This window comes from Heptranchias perlo, chromosome 4, assembly GCF_035084215.1.
Source record: "Heptranchias perlo isolate sHepPer1 chromosome 4, sHepPer1.hap1, whole genome shotgun sequence".
In the NCBI taxonomy this organism is placed as follows: domain Eukaryota; kingdom Metazoa; phylum Chordata; class Chondrichthyes; order Hexanchiformes; family Hexanchidae; genus Heptranchias; species Heptranchias perlo.
In genome coordinates, this window is record NC_090328.1 from 83,714,730 (window position 1) to 83,738,929 (window position 24,200).

Below are 24,200 nucleotides of genomic sequence, written 5' to 3' on the forward strand. Positions count from 1 at the left end.
TAGAGTATTATTATTTTTTCGTTCGAATAATTACAGAGAAACTCTTCTGAGACCTTGCAAAAGGACATCCTGGATAAAGGCTTCAAAGAAAATCACTCATCAGATATGTACTCATGGTGAATTATAATCATTAACAGAACCAGATAATACCTGCAGCACAGTAATGATGTTCAAAGTCATCTCATTACTAAATTAGACATTTTGATCCGACAGCTGTGAGCAGACTGTCAATTTATAAAGGACTGATTAAACCATGGGGAACAGTTGGGCTGCCTCAGCCACCTGTTTTAAATAATAATCTTTCCCGCAAAGTACTTGATGTATTTAATCATGTCTATTTCTATTAATGCTTCTTGTGTCTGTCAAAGGGAACAACCCGCAATCTTTAAGTTTTTAAAAAAGTGAAGTACGATTAAAAATATACATTAAATCATGACTGCTTGGTTCTTTGGCCTCCAGACCAAGCTTTTGCTACATTACCAAGCATTCAATTATCTTTTAAGAGTCTGCATTGAAAAAAAATTGTTTTCTTGTACTGAAGTAGTAAAAGTTATTTTCCTGCTAGTAGTGGTATGTTACATTCATATGTAAATATATATATATATTTTTTTAATTCATTCATGGAATGTGGGCATCGCTAGCAAGGCCGGCATTTATTGCCCATCCCTAATTGCCCTTGAGAAGGTGGTGATGAGTCGCCTTCTTGAACCGCTGCAGTCCGTGTGGTGAAGGTTCTCCCACAGTGCTGTTAGGAAGGGAGTTCCAGGATTTTGACCCAGCGACAACGAAGGAATGGCAATATATTTCCAATTCAGGATGGTATGTGACTTGGAGGGGAACATGCAGGTGGTGGTGTTCCCTTGCATCTGCTGCCCTTGTCCTTCTCGGTGGTAGAGGTCGTGGGTTTGGGAGGTGCTGTCAAAGAAGCCTTGGGCGAGTTGCTGCAGTGTGTCCTGTAGATGGTACACACTGCAGCCATGGTGCGCTGGTGATGACGGGAGTGAATGTTTAAGGTGGTGGATGGGTTCCCAATAAAGCGGGCTGCTTTGTCCTGGATGGTGTCGAGCTGTTGTTGGAGCTGCACTCATCCAGGCAAGTGGAGAGTATTCCATGACTCTCCTGACTTTTGCCTTGTAGATGGTGGAAAGGCTTTGGGGAGCCAGGTGGTGAGTCACTCGCCGCAGAATACCCAGCCTCTGACCTGCTCTTGTAGCCACGGTATTTATGTGGCTGGTCCAGTTAAGTTTTTGGTCAATGGTGACCCCAAGGATGTTGATGGTGGGGGATTCGGTGATGGTAATGCCATTGAATGTCAAGGGGAGGTGGTTAGACACTCTCGTTATTAACACAAGGGTTGCTTTCGCATTTTTGGTGTAGCATAAAAAATATGTAATAAACCTAAAATACCTTTACTGCAATGCATGGAAGTGGACATTGTCAAATATAGGAGGAAAACACTAAATATCATTAGTGCTAATCTACAGAATTGCACTAAGTGCATCTGTACACAGTCAGCAAAAGTGCAACTAGTAAGTTAAAACTTCCAACATTGTTCCGTAAAGGTAACTTTGATCGCTGACTTTTCATACAGGAAATGAAAACTTTGGAGTCTCTGAAAAGAAAAATATGACAAATACGACATTGACGTTCTACTTTTCTCCCCAGTTATTCTTTGATATCTGGTGTGGTTAGATCGCTGCTCCAGCTTTACATCTATCAAAGGTTTTACCGTTACTTACAACAGTTACTATAAATCACTTTTTAATTGCTGTGCACTGTTGATAGAAAGAACTTGCAATTATACTATGTCTTTCACATCCTCACGTCATCAAAAAGTGCATCACAACTAATGAATTACTTATGAAGTGGAGTCACAGTTGTTATGTAAGCAAAAGTTGCAGCCAATTTGCATTAAGCAAGATCCCACAAAGCAGTGAGATAAATGACCAGCAAATGGTGCTGATGTTTGAGGGATAAGTGCGGCCAGGACGCCTGGCCAGAACTCTCCAGCTCTTCCCTAAATGGTGTAATGGCATTTTGTATACCGAACTGAACAGGCAGATGAGGGCCTCAATTTAACAACTCATTTGAAAGAGGGCACCTCCACCAATGCAGCACCTCCTCAGCACTACATTGGAGTGTCAGCCTAGATTATGCGCTCAATCTTGTAGACCGGGTGAACACACAACCTTCTGAGCTCAGGTTGAAGTGCTACCCCTGAGCCAAGCTGGCATTGCTTTATAATCATAAAATAATCTTACAGTAACCACCAATAATAAGGTACAGTACAACCTCTCAAATTGCACTTAGTTTGGATTAGATGAGCACTGTATGAAACTGAAGGGTGAATTAGAGTTTATTCTTTCAATTAATAAAGCGTAGAGTACAAATGTATGGAAGTCATGGTGAACCTTTATAAAACACTGGTTCGGCCACAACTGGAGTATTGTGTCCAGTTCTGGGCACTGCACTTTAAGAAAGATGTGAAGGTGCAGAAGAGATGTACTAGGATGATTCCAGGGATGAGGAATTTTAGTTATGTGGATAGACTGGAGAAGCTGGGTTTGTTCTTCTTGGAACAGAGAAGGTTGTGAAGAGATTTGATAGAGATATTCAAAATCATGAAGGGTCTAGACAAAGTAGATAGAGAGAAATTGTTCCCATTGGTGGAACAGTCAAGAACCAGAGGGAATAGATTTAAGGTGATTGGCAAAAGAACCAAAGGTGACATGAGAAAAAACTTTTTACACAGCGCGTGGTTAGGATCTGGAATGCACTGCCCGAGGGGGTGGTGGAGGCAGATTCAATCATGGCCTTCAAAAGGGAACTGGATAAGTTACTTGAAAGGAAAAAAATTGCAAGGTGACAGGGATAGGGTGGGGGAATGGGACTAGCTGGATTGCTCTTGCATAGCGCCAGCACGGACTTGATGGGCCGAATGGCTTCCTTCCGTGCTGTAACCATTCTATGATTCTATCCTGCAAGACAAATGGTCTGCAACTGAAGCATTAACCTGCATTTCCTCTTAAGATGCTAATGGATCTCTGGGCTATTACCAGCATTTTGTTTTATAATTTGTAAATTGGACCAGATGCTTTAAAACACTACCTCAAAGTAGAAATGAAAAGGTGACCTTTCAAGAACATCTGGATCCAACAAATCTAACTATCAACTAGATATAGGGTTTGGGGCATAGAAACATGGAAAATAGGAGCAAGAGTAGGCCATTCGGTCCTTCGGGCCTGCTCCACCATTTAAAATGATCATGGCTGATCATCTAACTCAGTACCCTGTTCCTGCTTTTTCCCCATATCCCTTGATCCCTTTTGCATTAAGAAACAATTCTATCTCCTTCTTGAATATATCGAATGACTCGGCCTCCACTGCCTTCTGTGGTAAAGAATTCCACAGGTTCACCACCATCTGAGTGAAGAAATTTCTCCTCATCTCGGTTCTAAATGGCATACCCCGTATCCTGAGACTGTGACCCCTGGTTATGGACTCCCCAGCCTCTAGTCTGTCTAGTCCTGTTAGAATTTTATATGTTTCGATGAGATCACCTCTCATTCTTCTAAACTCTAGTGAATATAGGCCTAGTCGACCCAATCTCTCCTCATATGTCAGTCCTGCCATCCCAGGAATCAGTCTGGTAAACCTTTGTTGCACTCCCTCCATGGCAAGGACATCCTTCCTCAGATAAGGAGACCAAAATTGCACACAATACTCCAGATGTGGTTTCACCAAGGCCCTGTACAATTGCAGTAAGACATCCCTGTTCCTGTACTCAAATCCTCTTGCAATGAACGCCAACATACCATTCGCCTTCCTAACTGCTTGCTGCACCTGAATGCTCGCTTTCAGCGACTGGTGTACAAGGACATCCAGGTCTCGTTGCACCTCCCCTTTTCCCAATCTATCACCATTCAGATAATAATCTGTCTTTCTATTTTTACAACCAAAATGAATAACTTCACATTTATCCATGTTATACTGCATCTGCCATGTTCTTGCCCACTCACCCAATTACATTGGAGCCTCTTTGCATCTTCCTCACAGCTCACATTCCACCCCAGCTTTGTGTCGTCTGCAAACTTGGAAATGTTACATTCCGTTCCCTCATCCAAATCATTGATATATATTGTGAATAGCTGGGGCCCAAGCACTGATTCCTGCGGTACCCCACTAGTCACTGCCTACCACCTGGAAAAAGACCGGTTTATTCCTACACTCTGTTTCCTGTCTGTCAACCAATTCTCAATCCATGCCAGTATATTCCCCCCAATCCCAAGTGCTTTAATTTTGCACACTAACCTCTTGTGTGGGACCTTATCAAAAGCCTTCTGAAAATCCAAGTAACACCACATCTACTGGTTCTCCCCTATCCATTCTACTAGTTACCTCCTCGAAAAACTCCAGTAGATTTGTTAAGCATGATTTCCCTTTCATAAACCCATGCTGACTTTGTCCAATCCCGTTAATGCCTTCCAAGTGTTCTGTTATCACATCTTTTATAATAGACTCCAGCACTTTCCCCATGACTGATGTTAGGCTAACTGGTCTATAATTCCCTCATTTTTTAAATAGTGGGGTTACATTTGCCACCCTCCAATCTGTAGGAACTGTTCCAGAATCTATAGAATTTTGGAAGATGATCACCAATGCATCCACTATTTCCAGGGCCACTTCCTTTAGTGCTCTGGGATGTAGATTATCAGGCCCTGGGGATTTGTCAGCCTTTAGCCCCATTAATTTCCCTAGCAGTATTTTTTTACTAATACTTGATTTCCTTCAGATCCTCCCTCTCACTAGACCCTTGGTTCCCTAACATTTCTGGGAGGTTATTTGTGTCCTCCTTTGTGAAGACAGAACCAAAGTATGTGTTTAATTGTTCTGCCATTTCTTTGTTCCCCATTATAATTTCCCCCATTTCTGACTGTAAGGGACCTAACATTTGTCTTCACTAATCTTTTTCTTTTGACATATTTAAAGAAGCTTTTTATGTTCAGTTTTTATGTTTCCTGCTAGTTTACTCTCATACTCTATTTTTCCCCTCTTAATCAATCTCCTTGTTCTCCTTTGCTGAATTCTAAACTGCTCCCAATCCTCAGGCTTACTGCTTTTTCTGACAATTTTATGTGTCTCCTCTTTGGATCTAATACTATCCCTAATTTCTTTTGTAAGCCACGGTTGAGCCACCTTTCCTGTTTTATTTTTGTTCCAGACAGGAATGAATAATTGTTGTAATTCCTGCACAAGTTCTTTAAATATTAGCCATTGCCTATCCACCATCATCCCTTTTAGTAAAGTTTCCCAATCTATCCTAGCCAACTCACACCTTATACTTTCGTAATTTCCTTTATTTAGATACAGGACCCTAGTTTTGGATTCGACTACTTCACTCTCCATCTTAATGAGGAATTCTATCATGTTATGGTCGCTCTTTCCTAAGGGACCCCGCACAAGAAGACTGTTAATTAATCCTTTCTCATTGCACAATACCCAGTCTAGGATATCCTGTTCTCTATTTGGTTCCTCAATGTATTGGTCTAGAAACCCATCACTCCAGGAATTCCTCCCCCACAGTATTATTGCTAATTTAGTTTGCCCAATCTACATGTAAATTAAAGTCACCCATGATTATAGTTGTACCCTTCTTGCATGCATCTCTAATTTCCTGTTTAATGCCCTCCCCTACATCTCCACTACTGTATGGGGGCCTATAGACAACCCCCACCAAAGTTTTCTGCCCCTTGGTGTTTCTTAGCTCCACCCATACAGATTCCACATTGTGATTTTCTGAGCCAATATCCTTCCTCACTATTGCATTGATTTCCTCCTTTACTAACAATGCTACCCCACCTCCTTTCCCTTTTTGCCTGTTCTTCCTAAATATTGAATACCCCTGGATGTTCAGTTCCCATCCTTGGTCACCCTGCAGCCATGTCTCCGTAATCGCAACTATATCATACCCATTAATATCTACCTGCGCTGTTAATTCATCTACCTTATTGCGAATGCTCCGCGCATTAAGACACAATGCCTTTAGACTTGTCTTTTTAAGATTGCTAGTCATCTTAGTATTATTTTGCACTATGGCCCTATTTGTTTTTCGCCCTTGTTTTCTCTGCCTTCCACTATTGCTTCTTCCCTTTCTGTCTTTTGTTTCTATCCATGTTTCCCCCTCCTCCGTCTCCCTGCTCTGGTTCCCATCCCCCTGCCATTCTAGTTTAAACCTTCCCCAACAGCACTATCAAACACCCCTGCGAGGACATCGGTCCCAGTCCTGTTCGGGTGTAACCCGTCCCGCTTGTACAGGTCCCACCTTCCCCAGAACCGGTCCCAATGTCCCAGGAATCTAAATCCCTCCCTCCTACGCCATCCCTGCAGCCATGCATTCATCTGGTTTATTCTCCTGTTCCTATACTCACGAGCACGTGGCACTGGTATCACACTGAGATCACTACCTTTGAGGTCCTGCTTTTTAATTTATCTCCTAACTCCTTAAATTCACCTATGTCGTTGGTACCGATATGGACCATGACTACTGGCTGTTCACCCTCCCCCTCCAGAATGCCTTAGTTGTTTCAGATCTGTTGGCATCAATCCTCCTGCAAGCAACAGTCATCACTAGTTCTCAAGATATCAGTAACTTCCATCTTTGGAACATGAGATGGGTTTTATCTCTGAGCCCTGGGGCATTCCCGATACAAGAGAAAAACGGTGGAGTAGATTTTTGCCTTCACCACCTGGGCATTAAGCATCACCTGAGCGAAGTGCAGAGAGGAAAATCTGGCAGGGATGATTGCATGCTGGTAACAGAAGCCGCTTGATTTTTCTTCCATTTGAATTAGGCACCCGATTTTTCTCTCTCTGCTCTGCCCAGGTGACGCTCAACGCTTCGGCAGTAAAGACGAAAGTTTACCTCCGTGTCTTTACAACATCAGGCACAAAGCAAATCTTGGTAAAAGTCATTCTGCATAGGGAGTGATAATTGATGTGCAAAGTCTTTAAATCACAGCAGTTGGACAATTGGAATTTTTCTTTGTGTCTTCAAATGTCTTCCCCCTTATAGTGGAAAACCTCTACCATTTTAAGCCGGACTAGTCTTAACAAGGTAATCTTGTAGAGATAATTAATGCTTCAGCATTGAAGTTGTTCATTTAGTGAAAACTTTTTGATTTTAACAGAGATTTCAGAAAGGACTTCAACCTGGGGGTAAGGCAGAAATCTCTCTCTCTCATATTATGTATATATTTATATGAATGTCAGAGGTGCACAGAGGGCAGTTGTAGAAGCCTATTACTATCTTAGTTCATATCAGCTTTTTTTTTTATTCGTTCATGGGATGTGGGCGTCTCTGTCAAAGCCAGCATTTATTGCCCATCCCTAATTGCCCTTGAGCAGGTGATGGTGAGCTGCCTTCTTGAACCGCTGCAGTCTGTGTGGTGAAGGTTCTCCCTTGGCGCAAACTAGGGATCAAACCTGGGACCTTCTTAGTCTTTAAGGAATGGGTTCCATATTGAGCAATGCACTTACCAATTGTGTTATTGGGGAACTACAATTTTAATTACTCAATATTTAAAGCCACTATACTTACGAATGTCTTGAATCATGATTGTGCCTTTCTGCTAAGCTCTTAAACTCCATGGATTACTTTTTTAACAGTTGACAATACTACTTCCACATCATACAACTCTTCAGTTGACTGATAATGGTAAGATTCTTGCATTGTCACTAGATACACAAATCATACATAACTATTTTCAGAATTTTCAAAGTTTTTCAAGAACCACTAGTTAAGAAATCAAAGCTGGGCCCAAATTGACTTTTGTGAAAAAGTCTACACTGAGTTCTTACTATATTTTTTGTAATTGTTGTGCACAACAGAATGATATTAGCACTCTGCAAGTAAATGTTTGCAATTAGTCTGATAAAACATACAACAGATGTTCAGTAAACAAACATGTTACATACAATTTGATGAAGAATTGTAATTTTCTAATGTTCCTCTTTCAGTTTAAATATTGCAGTTATCTCTGAAAATGAAAAGGAGAGAAAGCTCTACTGGCTGCAACCATAAAAATACAACACATTAAACTTGGAAAAACAACTTAAAACAATGTCCTGATTTTTCCTTTAAGGATTCTGCAAAAATAATTGAGAAACTCAATTTAACTGGTCGAAAAAAAAAGCACAGCACATCATTCAATAACTAAAAGAGAACGATGAGCCAAAATTTCAGGTAGGACCCATTGGACGATTGGAGCTGAATTTTCCTCGGTTGGCCTGCCAGTGCATACCAACAGAGTGGATAACGGAGGAAAATGAAGCCCAATGACAGGTCTCTGCCCCAAAATCTAACAGCATATTGACATCCTTGGCCGCTGAACTCAGTGGCCACCAGCGGTAGAGAACACAGCAGGGGAACGTATGTTGTGGGTTTGCTTGCAGTGGGCTCCATTGTTGAAAGCCAGGAGGGACCTGGAGCACCCTGAAGGGAAGTGTTACATTTTATACTTAAAAGTTTTCAAATCTCTTAAGTTTTTATACTGTTTTTTTGTAAGTTTATTTAAAGGGTTTTTAAGTATGTAAAAAGTATATTTAAGAAGTATTTTAAAGTTTTTGTTTAATTAGAAAAAAAATAATTTTGGGGACTGGATCTCAGGAACCCCCTTGGGCCTCTTCCATTTTTCTACCAGGAAGAGGAAGAAGGGGAGGATCTGGAGGCCAATGCAGGGATGGTACCCATATCTCCCCATCTGCAGCTACAGATGGGCTACTTGCTTGAGAAGGCTATGCTTTCTGAGATGGCTAACTGATAATTTTCAGCAGGAACCTTGGAGCAACAGAGGTGGTATTTTCTTGTCTATTAGTGTGGGCCATTTCCTCTCTAAGAAGAAAGTAGAGAGAGTGAAGGCATGCTGCATGCCCTCATATGAAATGCATCCCAGATTTCAGAAGCCATTCCTTAATGGAAATGGGATGGCAATCACTGCCCAAGCCACCTCCTTCCGGAGGACCGGGATCATGCCTTTCACAAGCCTCCCTCCCTCGGAGCCTGAAGGCTGGGTCTTCCTTTGTTGAATTACAGATCATAGCAGCTCAACAGAAGAGTCTTTAAATTTGTGGACTTAATGCCCTGATGCACCAGTCTTAGAGATTGCACTGAACCACCTCGTTACAGACACAAAATGGCTACCTTTCAGATGCTGCTCCCCAGAGGCAGGCTGCCTACAGATGGCACTAAAAGCACCTGCTGCCCACCATGAATATAATGAAGGTACACTGAGGAAAATTGGGTGGGTACTCAGGGGTAGAACACCAGTGAGTTTAGGAACATTTCTAGTGCACTTCCAGCAGTAAATTGCGCTATTTCTAGAGATGGCTCGAGCAATGTTATAACAATGTAGTAATTGTTAATTAAATAAACAGCCATCTGCTTCATAAATGCAGAGTTTGACGATCAATGAGGCAAATTATTGCATGTCAGAAGTGTAACAAGTTAAAACAAATTCAAACTTTGGAGTCCAATGACTTTCACAAACTAGACAAAAACAATTCAACCATATTTAGAAAGTGAAATAATGTTATGCAGATACTTTATTATAAATAGGAGTGTTCTCAGATGATTTGTTCTAAGCGGCAAACTGAAGGGGCATTTAAGGACACAAAGCTACAGGAATGAAGATACATGCCTACTTGCAGCATGTTTCCATTGAAGAAACCAGGAGTCATCTAAACTCACTGTACACTGTATACAGAATACATACATTTTCAGACATTTAGAGCTTGGTCACCAGTACCTGTAATCTCGTGAGAATATATTCCCACATAAAAGTTTTTAAAAGCAAACATACAATCATACATTTGTTCACATAGTTTTAAAAAATACTGCAGATGGTGAATGTCAACAATTTTAAAGTCTGAACATAAATTAAAAAGTCTAGAATAGTTCTTTCCCACTTGAAGCTTAAAGCACTTTTGTGGCATTATTTCCATCGTATCAGTTTTGACTTTTGAGTTCAGATTCTGACACGTGAAGCACTTTTACAAAGCCTGCAGGAGGAATATGATTGACAGTACTCTCAAGTGTTCTGAATCTCCCCAGTTTTAGGCAAAAAAGATCAAAATAACCCACTTTCAAAGCACTTTCAATAGGACGCTAAAATATTCATGAATGTTATTCACCTTTTCTTAATGTTTCGAAAATCTTCTTTGGAAGAGGCGACTGGGGAACCATAAGCATAACAATGTAAAAATCTGAGGTAAAACCCTTTGAGAGAGTGAGATAAAGAGCTTGAACGTCAGGATATAGTTCTGTTGTATCCACCATTTAGATGTTTTTCAAGCCAGAGTTCAGCCAACTGCATTGTCGATCCAAATGTACTTGCTTTGGACCCTAAACACATCTTATATTGTTTAGGATCTATGTTAGGATCACAGTGAACAGGGTGGTAAATATGGACAACCCCAATTTCCTGGCTTCTAAAGGCATTCAAGCCAGTAGAAATCACTTTAGTAAAAAGGTCCACATCTTCTAGTCCCCAACCCTGAATGGAGGTATCAAACCCACCAACATGCAATAAATCGCTTTTGTATATGGAAACGATTCCAAAGCCATAATCCCTCCAGAAACCGGTCTTCTTTGTGAAAACAAAGTTATTATCATTTATTGGGTTACCACCATAAACTATTTTTGGGTCATACTGACTAAAGATTACAGGAAAATAAACCTGTTCTCCCTGAATTGTATTGTCTCTACATCGTTGCACAAAGTCTGGAGTAAAAATTAAATCGATATCGCAGAAGAGCAACAAACTGTCATTATGAAATGAAGAAGAGCCCATTTCTAGGGCCAGGCCCCTGGAGAACTCCCCTTTCATAGGGAGAATGGTCATATCTGCTTTAAGATATTTAAGGTGAAGCTCTCTCATTAATTCTATGTGCTTGCCTTTATCTGGGATTGAATCAGAGTTGAATAACAATATGGATAGTTTTACATTCTGCTTTGGGATAAGGCAAGTCTTCTCAAAGTTCTCCATGAACCGGACAAATGTGTCGTACCTTCCAGTGAGAGGGACTAGGATGTGAACTTTCTGGTCACTGCGTTGCTTAAGCTCTTTGGTAGTCTCTGTGAATTGGAATGGTGAGAAGATCTTCAGTGAGTTTGAGAGGAATGAGAAAGACTGAGAGTCACTGTTTATGCTTTCTGCAAGCTCTCTGGCATCAAGTTCTTCATCCTCCTTCATGAATGCTTTACTGAAAGATTGTTGAATGTAAGCATGGCGTCTCACAGGAACAGTCACCTTTCTCCCCTTGTGTTTCTTATAAAGTAGCAATAGATCCATGATGTACTCTGCTCCATGCATGGGGTTAACTCTTCGATAGCCATACTGAATTTCTTTAAATTCAATCACACGTCCTCTGGTCTTAGAGTTCCAATTGATCATCTCCATAACTTGCATTATAGTGTCATCCAGTGCTGCACGTAGCACACTGTTGATACCCTGACGAGGGATTTGCGTTTCTGCCATGCTAAAAAGGTGTTTCCCAGTCAGAAATTCCCATTCGAGGACCTCATTCCTGTCATGAGGCTGGAAACGCATAAAAGATGGCATCATTCCAAGCTGCTGATCCTCCTTGCGTACTTCGGTGTTGCTGAGCTTGCTCATAGAGACGCTTTCTCGATGCAACTGGATGGTCCGATGGCGTAGTTCCGAAACCTTTCGGGCCAGCAAGTAGTTATGTAATCTATACTGATAGGCAGGTCTTTTGTTCGGATGGAGTGTTATAGCATTATGAATCTTGCTGTTGCGCAAATCCTGAATGTATCCCTTTTTGTTGTGCTCATAATTCTCATAGAACAGCTGCTGCATCTGAGGATTTGAAAAAAATAAACGTCATTTTATTACTAAAGTTAAGCGTGGAACCAGCATAAGAAGAAATCAGGACATTATTATATACTTCTGTTAACACAATACTGACTACTTAAATAAATACTGCTTTAAAACAAATTAAACAACCAGATTCTGGGGAAAGATTATTTTCCAGGCAAAATTCCTAGACAGTCAGGAACAGCCTGCTGCAAACAATCTGCTGAAAGCCCATTGTGATGATCACCTGCTGTGTGAACTTCTGTAATACACTTAGTCAATTTTTCACACTGCTGTATAATGACTTACTGTTGAATGCTGCTGCCTTAACCACCCCCAATCAGCATTCAGCACCAGCCCACATGATGATTTTGAGGACTTCCTGTGCAGCTACTTGCTAATTGACCTCGTTATTGATGCCAGCAGAAAAGGGAAACCCAAAGTGGGAAAATATATTAAAACTAAAATATTTCCTACCCATTAAAAATATTATGGAAAAAGAACATTTGAGTTCAAAGTATTCTGCCTACACTTAATTTCTCTATTTAAAAGTGAAAAGGATCTTAGTTGTAATTACAATCAATATTTGCTCTAATTATGTCATTTAACACTTTTGTTTTCAAATGTATTCAATTATTTGCAGTTTCTGTTGCCAAATTAAAGAACCTTTAATAAAGATAATGTACCTTTTTTTAAGATTTAGGCAGTTGAGAGGGGAAAAATAAATTTGAATAAATGTAAACCCACTTCACAGAAGATAACTTAAAGGTCATGAGATGCCATTCTTACCACAGGAGGCAAGAAAACAGACTTGACAAACTAACAATGTTTGAAATAGATAATCAATTCTACATTGTTAGCACAGTGCAAATCAATGAGAATTGTTTGATCCAGGATAGTGTTAATTGATCATTAATTAGCTAAAACCAAAAAAAAGACATGAATTCACACATGATTAATGAGCCACACAGACCAGACGAACATCTGGTGGTCAACCATAGGGGACAATTTAGACATTTGGCTGGCTGACCGGTGGAGTGCGCCGGCCGGCCGGCCTCTCGAAATGGTGGTGAAGAGGCAGCCGCGATTACGAGGCTCCAATCTCATTTGAATTTGGCAGGAAGCTGCAGCATCCTGATGGCCTCAGGAATGTCAGCCAGCTGGGTTGCAGGGTAGCGGCCTGCAGCTTTTTTTGTGAAGCCAGGAGGAGCACTCCTACTCCACAAAAAAAAACTTTGAAAAATTTTCTGGCCGTTTCCCGATTGGAACTCCAGTAGGCATGGATGGAGTGTGCGCGTCACACATGCTGCTATATGCCCCATAAAATTGCAGTCGGGTCCTAAGAACATTATTAGGACCCTGATTTGCATGGGTAAGAACCCTCCCGCTTGTTTTAGGCATGCAATTCAGCCATCCAGCAGTAGGCCACATCAGCTGCCTGCACTGGTTGCACCTCCACAGGCAGCTCACCTGAGCTTTGAGATCAATGTCGGGCCGCCTGCCATGCTGGCAATGGCCCTCAGGTAAATCCTGGGAGGGTGAGTGGAGCAGGCTTCAGGGGGAAGGGGCAATCGCGACTTCTGTGGAGTCAGAGGAGCATTCCTCCGCCTCCTCCTGGCTCCACAGGAACATTTTTTTTCAAAAGAAGAAACAAATGAACTTCCCTTTCGTTGGTGGCCGCAGGGGCCACTGAAGAATCCTCACCAGCTCATTTCTGGATGGGGTCCTTCAACAGGCTTTAGGGCCCATAAATATGTAAATTGGGGGCCTAAAGCCTATTTTAGGTATCCGCCCAAGATGCCCAATGTTGGCAGCATGCGATGGCCCTTTAATGCACAGCTGTCAAATTGTCAGCGAACCAACGGGAGCAAGTTCACGATTTCAGGGTGATTTCCTTCGACTGACCATTAAAAACGGGGAGCGCTGTTGAGCTCCTCTGTTATTTCGGCAGCAAGTTCTGCCCCATTAAGTATTAGCAAGCGTTTTACCCTGGGAGTTGACAGCCCACTAATACCCATTGTCCAGGTTCTCACATGCAAAATGCCTACTTTGTCATATACCAGGGGGCCATAGCCCAGCAATGGCTACGGACTACGGAAGAGGGACATGGGGAAAATATCAGAAAAGGAGCAGAAAAAAAGCAGTATACATATGCAAGATAAAAGAAGTCCTCTATATATGTTCGTGTATATACATTTCTGCTGCCCCATTAAATGTCCTTCATCACAGCTAGCACAACCATAGTGTCAAAGGTCATTCAGGGGAACGTATCTATTACCTGGTTGGTTCATTTATGTGTGTGCATTTGATCTGGTTAGTCCAGTAGGGAAGAGAAAGAGAGAAGGAAATATAGGGTTGGTTCTCTCACTGGTTAGTGGTATGGCCATGGACATTGCAGCAAACAAATTTTGGATCTTATCCTTAATGCAGTGCTTTGCCACAGCTTGAAAAAAAGATGAATTGGCCGATTATTTTACTGCAGTGGTGCATATTATAGTCTGCTTATTCATGAGCATTGTTACACTACTGTTCATAACAAAAAATTAAACTTCAAACACAAGGAGGTTTTTGTAAATGATTTTTTAAAAAACCTTTGGTACAATTTAATAAGGCTCAAAATAAAGATGTAACTCAATTAACAGTATTGCTGTACATAACTGAAAACAGATTAGAAAGCATCTTCAGGACCGCATTATAAGTAGTTTCAGGCAGACACTGCAGATCACAGCATCTGACCTAAAAACTGTGTTGCCAGGGTTTGTGAGGCACATTGCTAACCTACACCAGCTACTGGAGTCCTGCTATCAGGTAGAGAGTAATGCACCTCTCTGTAATTGATGATGATAGAAATTTGATGAACGACATCTGATCAATGCAAGCACATTTGAGGCTGGCTGTTCACTTTCATCATATGAATTATGCACATCAGCAATCATTTGAAGGAAGTTCAATTAGTCTTTGGAGGCCTGATTGTAGCTAATCAAGATGTAAAGTTAAGAGTCTGGTACTGTTTACTGAGAGTCCTCAATGAATAAAGGAAGACAATGATTTACAGAGAAAACTGCTAATCATTAGGAGGTGGGACCATTACAGGCCGAACGGGGTGCACCTCAATGGAGCTAGTGCGGGGGGGGGGGGGGGGGGGGATGGGCACCAGGATGTAGCTTTGGAAATGAGAAACAAGGTGCACAAAGGATTGGGAGAGAAAGACAGCACTTGAGCAAGAAATAGTATGGTATTAAGTGGGACCAGACGAAGGAAGAATACAAGAAAGTCTAAGATAGGTTTACAGTGCATGTGCGTAAATGCACAAAGCGTGGTAAACAAGGTTGGTGAGCTACAGGCGCAATTAGCAACATGGGAATATGATGTTGTGGCGATAACGGAGGGCAGGACTGGGTACTAAATATTCCTGGATATAAGGTGTTCAGGAAAGATAGGGAAGGGAAGAAAGGAGGCAGGGTGGCAGTATTGATTAAGGAGAATATTGCAGTGCTGGAGAGAGGGAAGTCCTGGAGCGATCAAGGACAGAATCTATTTGGTTAAAGTTAAAAAACAATAGAGGTGCCATTACACTATTGGGTGTATTCTATAGACCACCAACCAGTGGAAAGGCGATAGAGGAGCAAACTTGCAGGGAAATTACAGAGCTGCAAAAGCCACAGAGTTGTGATAATGGGGGACTTCAGTTATCCTAATATAGACTGGGATAGTAATAATATAAGGGGCAAAGAGGGGCAAGAATTTTTGAAGTGTGTGCAGGAGAACTTTCTTGATCAGTACGTTTCCAGCCCAACAAGGAAGGAGGCATTGCTGGATTTGGTTTTAGGGAATGAGGCAGGTCAATTGGATCAAATGTCAGTGGGGGAACATTTAGGGAACAGCGATCATAGTATCATAAGGTTTAGAATAGCTATGGAAAAGGACGTGGACCACTCTAAAGTAAAAATACTCAATTGGAGGGGGGCCAATTTCAGTGGGACGAGAACTGATCTGGACAGGGTAAATTGGAATCAAAGATTGGCAGGCAAAACTGTAATTGAACAATGGACGGCCTTTAAGGAGGAGATGGTTCAGGTACAATCTAGATACATTCCCTCGAGGCAGAAAGGTAGGGCAACTAAAGCCAGAGCTCCCTGGATGACAGAACAGATGGAGAGTAAGATGAAGCAGAAAAACGGGGCCTGTGACAGATGTCAGGTTGGTAATACAAGTGAGAACCAGGCTGAATATAGAAAGTTCAGAGGGGAAATGAAAAAGGAAATAAGAGGGGCAAAGAGAGAGTAAAAGAATATACTGGCAGCAAACATAAAAGGGAATCCAAAAGTCATCTATAGGCATATAAACAGTAAACGGGTAGTAAAAGGAGGGGCGGGGCCAATCAGGGACTAAAAAGGAGATCTACTCAGGGAGGCAGAGGGCATGACTGAAGTACTAAATGAGTACTTTGCATCTGCCTTTACCAAGGAAGAGGATGCTGCCACAGTCTCAGTAAAGGAAGATGTAGTTGAGATACTGGATGGGCTAATAATTGATAAAGAGGAGGTGCTAGAAAGGCTAGCTGTACTTAAAGTAGGTAAGTCACCCAGTCCAGATAGGATGCATCCTAGGTTGCTGAGGGAAGCAAGGGTGGAAATTGCGGGCCACAATCTTCCAAACATCCTTAGATACGGGGGGTGGTGCAGAGGACTGGAGAATTGCAAATGTTACACCCTTGTTCAAAAAAGGGTGCAAGGATAAACCCAGCAACTACAGGCCAGTCAGTTTAACCTCAGTGGTGGGGAAACTTTTAGAAACGATAATCCGGGATAGAATCAGCAGTCACTTGGACAAGTGTGGATTGTTTAGGGAAAGGCAGCACGGATTTGTTAAAGGCAAATCGTGTTTAACTAACTTGATAAAGTTTTTTGATGAGGTAGCAGAGAGGGTTGACGAGGGCAATGGGGTTGATGTGGTGTATATGGACTTTCAAAAGGCGTTTGATAAAGTACCACATAATAGGCTTGTCATCAAGATTGAAGCCCATGGAATAAAAGGGGCAGTAGCAGCATAGATACAAAATTGGCTAAATATCAGGAAGCAGAGAGTAGTGGTGAACGTTTCTTTTTCGGACAGGAGGGAGGGGTACAGTGGTGTTCCCCAGGTACTGGGGCCACTGCTTTTCTTGATATATATTAATGACTTGGACTTGGGTGTAGAGGGCACAATTTCAAAATTTGCAGATGATACAAAATTTGGAAGTGTAGTGAACAGTGAGGAGGATAGTGATAGACTTCAAGAGGATACAGACAGGCTGGTGGAACGGGCGGACACGTGGCAGATGAAATTTAACGTAGAAAAATGCGAAGTGATACATTTCGGTGGGAAGAACAAGGGGAGGCAATATAAACTAGAGGGCACAATTCTAAAAGGGGTACAGGAACAGAGCGATCTGAGGATGTTTGTGCACAAATCGTTGAAAGTGGCAGGGCAGGTTGAGAAAGGGTTTAAAAAGCATACAGGATATTGGGCTTTATAAATAGAGGCATAGAGTACAAAAGCAAAGAAACCATGATGAGCCTTTATAAAACATTGGTTCGACCACAGCTGGAGTATTGTGTCCAGTTCTGGGCACCGCACTTTAGGAAAGATATGAAGGCTTTAGAGAGGGTGCAGAAAAGATTTACTAGAATGATTCCAGGGATGAGGGACTTCAGATATGTGGATAGACTGAGAAGCTGGGGTTGTTCTCCTTGGAACAGAGAAGGTTGAGAGAAGACTTGATAGAGGTATTCAAAATCATGAAGGGTCTGGACAGAATAGATAGAGAAAAACTGTTGCCATTCGTGGAAGGGTCAAGAACCAGAGGACATAGATTTAAGGTGATTGGCAAAAGCACCAAAGGTGACATGAGGAAAAACTTTTTTTACACAGCGATGGTAAGGATCTGGAATGCACCGCCTGAGGGGGTGGAGGAGGCAGATTCAATCATGGCTTTCAAAAAGGAACTGGAAAAGTACTTGAAAGGAAAAAACTTGCAGGGCTACGGGGATAGGGTGGGGGAGTAGGACTAGCTGGATTGCCCTTCCATGCTGTAAGCTTTCTACAATTCTAGTAATAGATGAAATTTGTACATCTTATATGGATTAATTTTTGTTTTATAGTAAGGTTAATTAGTTTTACATAGTTACCTATTTACTTCTGGAGTGCTTTGGGACTCAGGACGTTTGATTACATTAAAGGGGCTATATAAATGCAAGTTGTTGTTGTAGTTTGGCATCACCAGTCATAGGCTTGCCCTAGCTCTGAAGTTCAGTGGTGGTAATTAGAAACTGCTGCAGTTAGTTGAATTTCATGCATTATGTTTTTATGTACTGTTTGTTCCATTAAATTTATTTCACTATCTCCAAAGACTAGGGGCATGATTTTATTGAGGGGCGGGGGTGGAATTCCTGACGGGAAACCCGGAAGTACCAGTTTCCTGGACGTCCTTACGATTTTGACGTAAGTACGTCTTTTATTTTTTTTTAAACAGTTTCCCACCCAACAGGCCGGCCTGATTGAAAGACTGGTCTCAGTTGGACGGGAGAAGGGAGAAGGGAGAGGTCAGTCATCGGGGGAGGGGGTGGGGTCGGAGATCGTGGGGGTAAGGCTGCAGGTAGGCTTGTTGGGCCTGGGGAAGCACTCCTGCTCCTCCAGGCCTACAAACTGTGCTTTAAAGGTAGTTTCGGGCCTCCTCACCTCCTCTCACGTGGCGTGAAGGAGGAGGCCTGGATTGCTGGCTCCCAGGGATTGAAAACAAAAAACCTGTCAAAATGGAGTCCTGCAGCCTCCGTGAAAGCTTTATCTGACCGACCCGTCTCCTAAGAGTGGGTTGGTCGCCGCACCCCTCGTCCCACCTCCGTGAAAAACAGAAGTCGGCAGGTTAGAGGCGGGTATTAGATTTTAAAATTTTTTACTGCCCCCACCCACCCCCAATCCAACCGTTTTTCCCATTTAAAATCATGCCTAGGTGTCGCACCAATATCAGGATCCTCCCTGACCATCCCAATGGAAGCACAGCATTGCATAGAGTACAAACTGAAAATATGTTGAGCAAGAAAATGCCTGGTCTTCCACAGAACTGTCAGGATTCTCAATGATATTACCTTGTGCAATACAATGCACAGATTTCCAAGTCCACTGAACCGATCATGACTCATAATTTTCCCTCAATACTAAAACATCCAATTCGATAGTAATGCCCGTACATCTGCATCGGAGACCAAATGCTAATAATAATCAAAATGGGAATTCCATTTGTACCATATAAAGTTGGAGAAGCAGTATACTGTGATCTCCAAGAATAATGTCTCTCAAATTTTAGACTTCACTCATTTTTGTATTAATTTTATACCCTATAAACATCTAGTTTTGGTGAGCTTCTACAGTCATTGTTATAATGACACTTGTTTTTAAAATCAGAAATAATAAAATTGTACTTTCCAGAGACTTCAAAAGCATTAAGATAGAAAAAAGCAGCCTTTTATATAGTGTCATGATATGCAGAATCACTCCAGAAATATTAATTCTACTAAACATACAACAGTTTTGAAGAAGCAATGAACAAAGAAAATGTAACAATATTATACACAGTTAGAACAAGTATACACTTGAAGCAGACAAGAAATAAGAAATTTCTTTATTACACATCAACTAATGTAGGGTCTGTAATACATCAATTACTGTATCACTGTCACTCTCTTCATCTATGTTCTGTCTTTTATCAGAAATTATTTGAACATTCTCATAGAAACACATACACACACAGACTTGGAAACTTGTCAGGTTTATGCACAAAAATCCCAAATGATTAAATGCTGCAAAAAGAGGACAAAGGTGTCCTTTGTCTACTAAGGTCGCACCATAGTTTAGGTCAGATGCTGTTGCAAAAAATGGCTGCCAATAAATGAGATAATTTACTTTCAACTGAAAAACTCAGAATCATACTTAGTTGGGTCAGCTTTCCTTCTTCAAAAATTCCCGTCTCTATCTATTAATTGGGTGTGAAAACACAATATAGCAGAAAACCTGCAGCGTTTGGGGTAACTCTTCTGGTGATTCTGCTTCTGACACAGAATCTTACTCAATGGGAGCAGAGACCAGAGAATCGGGTGCGCAGGCTTGTGGGCTCAATATTTTAAAACTAATGACCAAAAAATCAAGAGCACCAAGAATTAAGCACATTGGGGATAAAATTTGTCTTGGGCGATAGCAAATCGGTGGCCCGTTTCACACTCTGCCCAATTTCCTTTTCCATGGAAAACAATAATATAAAACTGACACTCTATCGCCCGTTTGCACTATGGCCCAAGACAAACTACGCCCCCATTGACTCCACCTACGACTCTCCATACTGGAAGCAGAATCTCCTGGAGTATACTCTAGAGAACAAACCTACTATAATACACCTTATTTGCTATTTTCCTTTGTTTATTTACTTTGTTTATGAGAAGTATAATAGTATAGATTCAGAGTAATAACCATGGGATAATTACCACAAGTCTCTAACCAATTTATTTTATTTATACTACTACAGTCATTGCTCCATTGAACTTTCCTCTTTTATCCATTTTAAATTCTAAACACACCAACTACACGCTTCTCCTCTTCGCTACATCCTCAATGTGTTGAAATCGAGACTCATTACACAGTGCGCTACCCTAACTCATTTTTTTTCCTAGGACCTCACAGCTGTGGAACCTTCTTTATACAATCTTGAGGCTTTTAAAACCCAAGTTTGGCATCACCATTTCCTAATTTACCTGAATTTCCCATTACTCTTCTCAGTCCAGGTGGTGGCTGCACCATGGGCCTTAGATCTTCATCTTAGTTTCTCGATTAAAAAAAAAATCAGACCCAAGGTATTAATTAGGGCTCATCTCAGTTAAAGCTGTAAGCTCCTCAATGAGAAAGATATATCTCAAAGGGGGTAAAATTCTTATCTTCACGAACTTTGGTACAAAGTTAATCGTTCCCATTTTGTGTTCACATCAACTTTGTTCTTAGCTAAAATGAACAAAGATAAGAATTTCATCTCAAAAGTTCCTAGTTGGAAATTGTACTGTGAGATATTGATATGAAACTTCTCTGCTGTTCATTTTAACCTGTTTATTTTAACTGTGTTAATGCCTTTGTTGAAAAAGCAGAGAATTTCATATGAAGGCTTCAATGTGTTTGTTACTTACATGGCATTGTGAAATTTCAACTCCGATATCCTGTACTTTTGAGAAACGGGGTAATTTTCAACTTCTCACTGGAGCCTAAAGCTGGCATTGCGGGCTGGGTGCCCATTATAGAAACCAGCTGATTCTCCATTCCAGAGAAATCAATAGAAGGGACTATCGGGTGGTTTCTATAACAGGCACCTGACCTGCAATGCCAGTTTTAGGTTCCACCTAAATTGAAAATTACCCCCAAAGACCATAATTATTCAAGTCTCCTAGGAAAGCTTTGAAATGAATGGAGTGAGACACTTCCTTTGTAAAGCAAACAGTCCACATCTTGCTGCTGATTGAAAATGCAGAACCAACCTATCGTCAGAGTCTGCTGTTTATTTCAAAGAAAATACCCAATTTCAATAGTCAGTTGGTACTTACCAAGTCCACACCTACCCAGCTGAGTGACTAATGATGATTAATGATCAAGAGATTGGAATCATTTATTTAGCATGAAGCAGTTAACAGGCTTAGTTCAGGGGTAGCATTCTCGCCTCTGAGTCAGAAGGTTATGGGTTCAAGCCGCACTCCACAGATGTGAGCACATAATCCAGGCTGACACTTTAATGCCATACTGCACTGTTGGAGGTGCCATCTTTTGGATGGGACAATGAGGCCCATCTGCCCTCTCAGGCAGAGGTAAAAGATCCAATGGCACTAGCTGAAGAAGAGCAGGGGAGTTCTCCTGGTGTCCTGGCCAATATTTAGCCCTCAAACAACATCACTAAATCAGATTATCTGATAATGTATCTCAATGCTGTTTGTGGGACTTTGCTGTGCACAAATTGGCTTCTGCGTTTCCCTAACATTACAACAATGACAACACTTAAAAAGAAAGTACTTTGTTGGTTGTAAAGCACTTTGGGACTTCTTGAGGTCATGAAAAGGCACTGTATACTATAAATGCAAGTCCTTTCCTTTAACTATATTGACATATACTCTTTATTTAAGCAATCTGCAAAGTAAATTCGGAATATGAAATATAACCTTTTCAGGTAATTTGTGAAAACCTAAATATTGTCCAGTTTGTATAATTTTGTATTGGTTTGTCTTTTTGAAAAATGAAAATGGAAGTTCAGACAGACAAAATATTCTCATGCACGATCTATCTGGCAATTTCAGCATCTCTTATCCGGAGTGAATTGCTGGCACAATATGGCTGGATCAATAGCAATAAAGATGTATGTTTTCCCACTCTTTATATATATTTTTGTACTCTCATGTATGTGTAAAAGCCAGATTCTTGGAGATTTGATAATCGACTGTGTATCAGTTTCTCATGACACTCCATTGAGAAATCGAATTTCTCATGGTATGGTGGGTATCTGTGGAGGAAGGGAAGATCTTACATATATGTAACACCTTATCACTAGGACATCGCAAAGTACATTACAGTCTATGGATCATTTTTCAAGCGTGGTTCCTATAATGTAGGCAAAAATGGCAGGCATTTTGCCACAGCAAATGAATGAGTGACTCAATGATGTATTTGTACTGGTGTTGGTTGAGAGGAGAATGTTGGCTATGACATTGGGAGGACTCCCTGCTCTTCTTCGAATAATCATCTATGGTCACCTAACCTGGTGTATAAGATCTTGTTTTAACATCTCATCTGAAAGATGGTACCTCCAACAATTCAGCACTCCCTCAGTACTGCACTGAATGGTCAGGCATAGGGGGGCTTGACCCTGCAAGCTTCTGACTTAGACAACTGTGCTACCAACTGAGCCAAGGTGACACAGCTGAGGAGGAATGAAAAAGAAAAAGAAAAGAAATTATAAAAGAAAATATACCCTAAATGATAAGATTATTAGAGTGGATGAGCAGAAAGGTCTCGATGGCAGATAGACAGCTTTTTAACAACAACAACTTGCATTTATATAGCGCCTTTAACATAGTAAAATGTCCCAAGTGGATTCATAGGAGCCTTATCAAACAAAATTTGACGTCCGGGCATATAACGGGATATTAACCAAAGGTATTAAGGGATATGGGGCTAAGGCAGCTAAATGGAGTTAGGTCACAGATCATCCATGATCTCACTGAATGGTGGAACAGACTCGAGGGGCTAAATGGCCTACTCCTGTTCCTATGTTCCTATAATAAAGTTTCAATACTCTACAGGGAATGGGCTGGCTAGCTGACAGGCAACAGTAAGGGCACTGGCCGAGTAGCAGGGGTGGGATAGGAATGCTGTCACTCTGAGAGAGGACAGCTGGTTCATGTTCTATTGAGCCACTGTCATGGTTGAATAGCTGCCAGTGTGTATGACCTGTGAATTGTTGGTGTGCAGGTTGCAACAGTAGTAATGTGTGAGGGTGAGATGAAGCATCTGATTGGAAGAGTTGAGTACTGATTAAGAGAGTTTGTTGGTACATGGGTGATGGGGGGTGTAGTGCGTGGAGCAGTGGATGTGGCTAGTAGTGCAGTTGGTAGGTGATGCCACTTGAAGTTGAACTCACTCACCTTGACCACTCATGTCAAATCATTGCTCTTCTTCCTGCACTGCATCCATGTTTGTGGTGCTATGCTCCTGGCATCGACCTCATCCCCATCTGCCTCCCACTGCCTCGGGTGCCTATGTCTGGAGGGCCTCTTGCCCCCCTGCGGATATAGGATGCCCCTCCTTCTGTCCACCTCTTGCACCAAGGCCTCTAGTGCATCATCAGAGAACCTTGGTGCATGCTCTCTCGTAGACCCGGTACAAACTCAGATCGGCAGATTGGCGGGGTGAGGCATGCAGATTGGAGGATGTGGGATGTATTTGCGAGTTTGTAAACATAAGGACGAGACCTGCATCTGTGCTTTACGTGTGTGATTTCTGATCTTCGTTCAGACCCGTATCTTATATTTTGAAAATATAAAATCCTGCAAACTTTGAGCAGCCAAGTTGTTGCTCATTAAAAATTTCAGAGTGCCCATCATCACCATGCTTCACTATATTGCAGCACAGATTCACTTCACCATTGACTTCCACTATTTTCTGCAGCCACAGTGCACCACCCCTTTAAGAGGTGCTAGCCACTCGCAATATCTGGGCACCCTGTTGGTGAGCAGCCACTCGACAATGCAGGTAGGACTGACTGCACGC

General features: G+C 41.6%; 1 protein-coding gene across 1 annotated transcript in view; it reads right to left on the minus strand.

The window, feature by feature from the left end:
- Window positions 1-9,582: 9,582 nt before the first annotated feature.
- Window positions 9,583-24,200, minus strand: part of LOC137321074 (chondroitin sulfate synthase 3-like) — a 220,718-nt gene continuing 206,100 nt past the window's right edge. Inside the window, exon 2 of the mRNA XM_067983254.1 lies at window positions 9,583-11,876. Within this exon, the coding sequence (XP_067839355.1) occupies window positions 10,305-11,876 (1,572 nt within the window). The 3' untranslated portion in view covers window positions 9,583-10,304. The remainder of the gene's footprint in view (window positions 11,877-24,200) is intronic.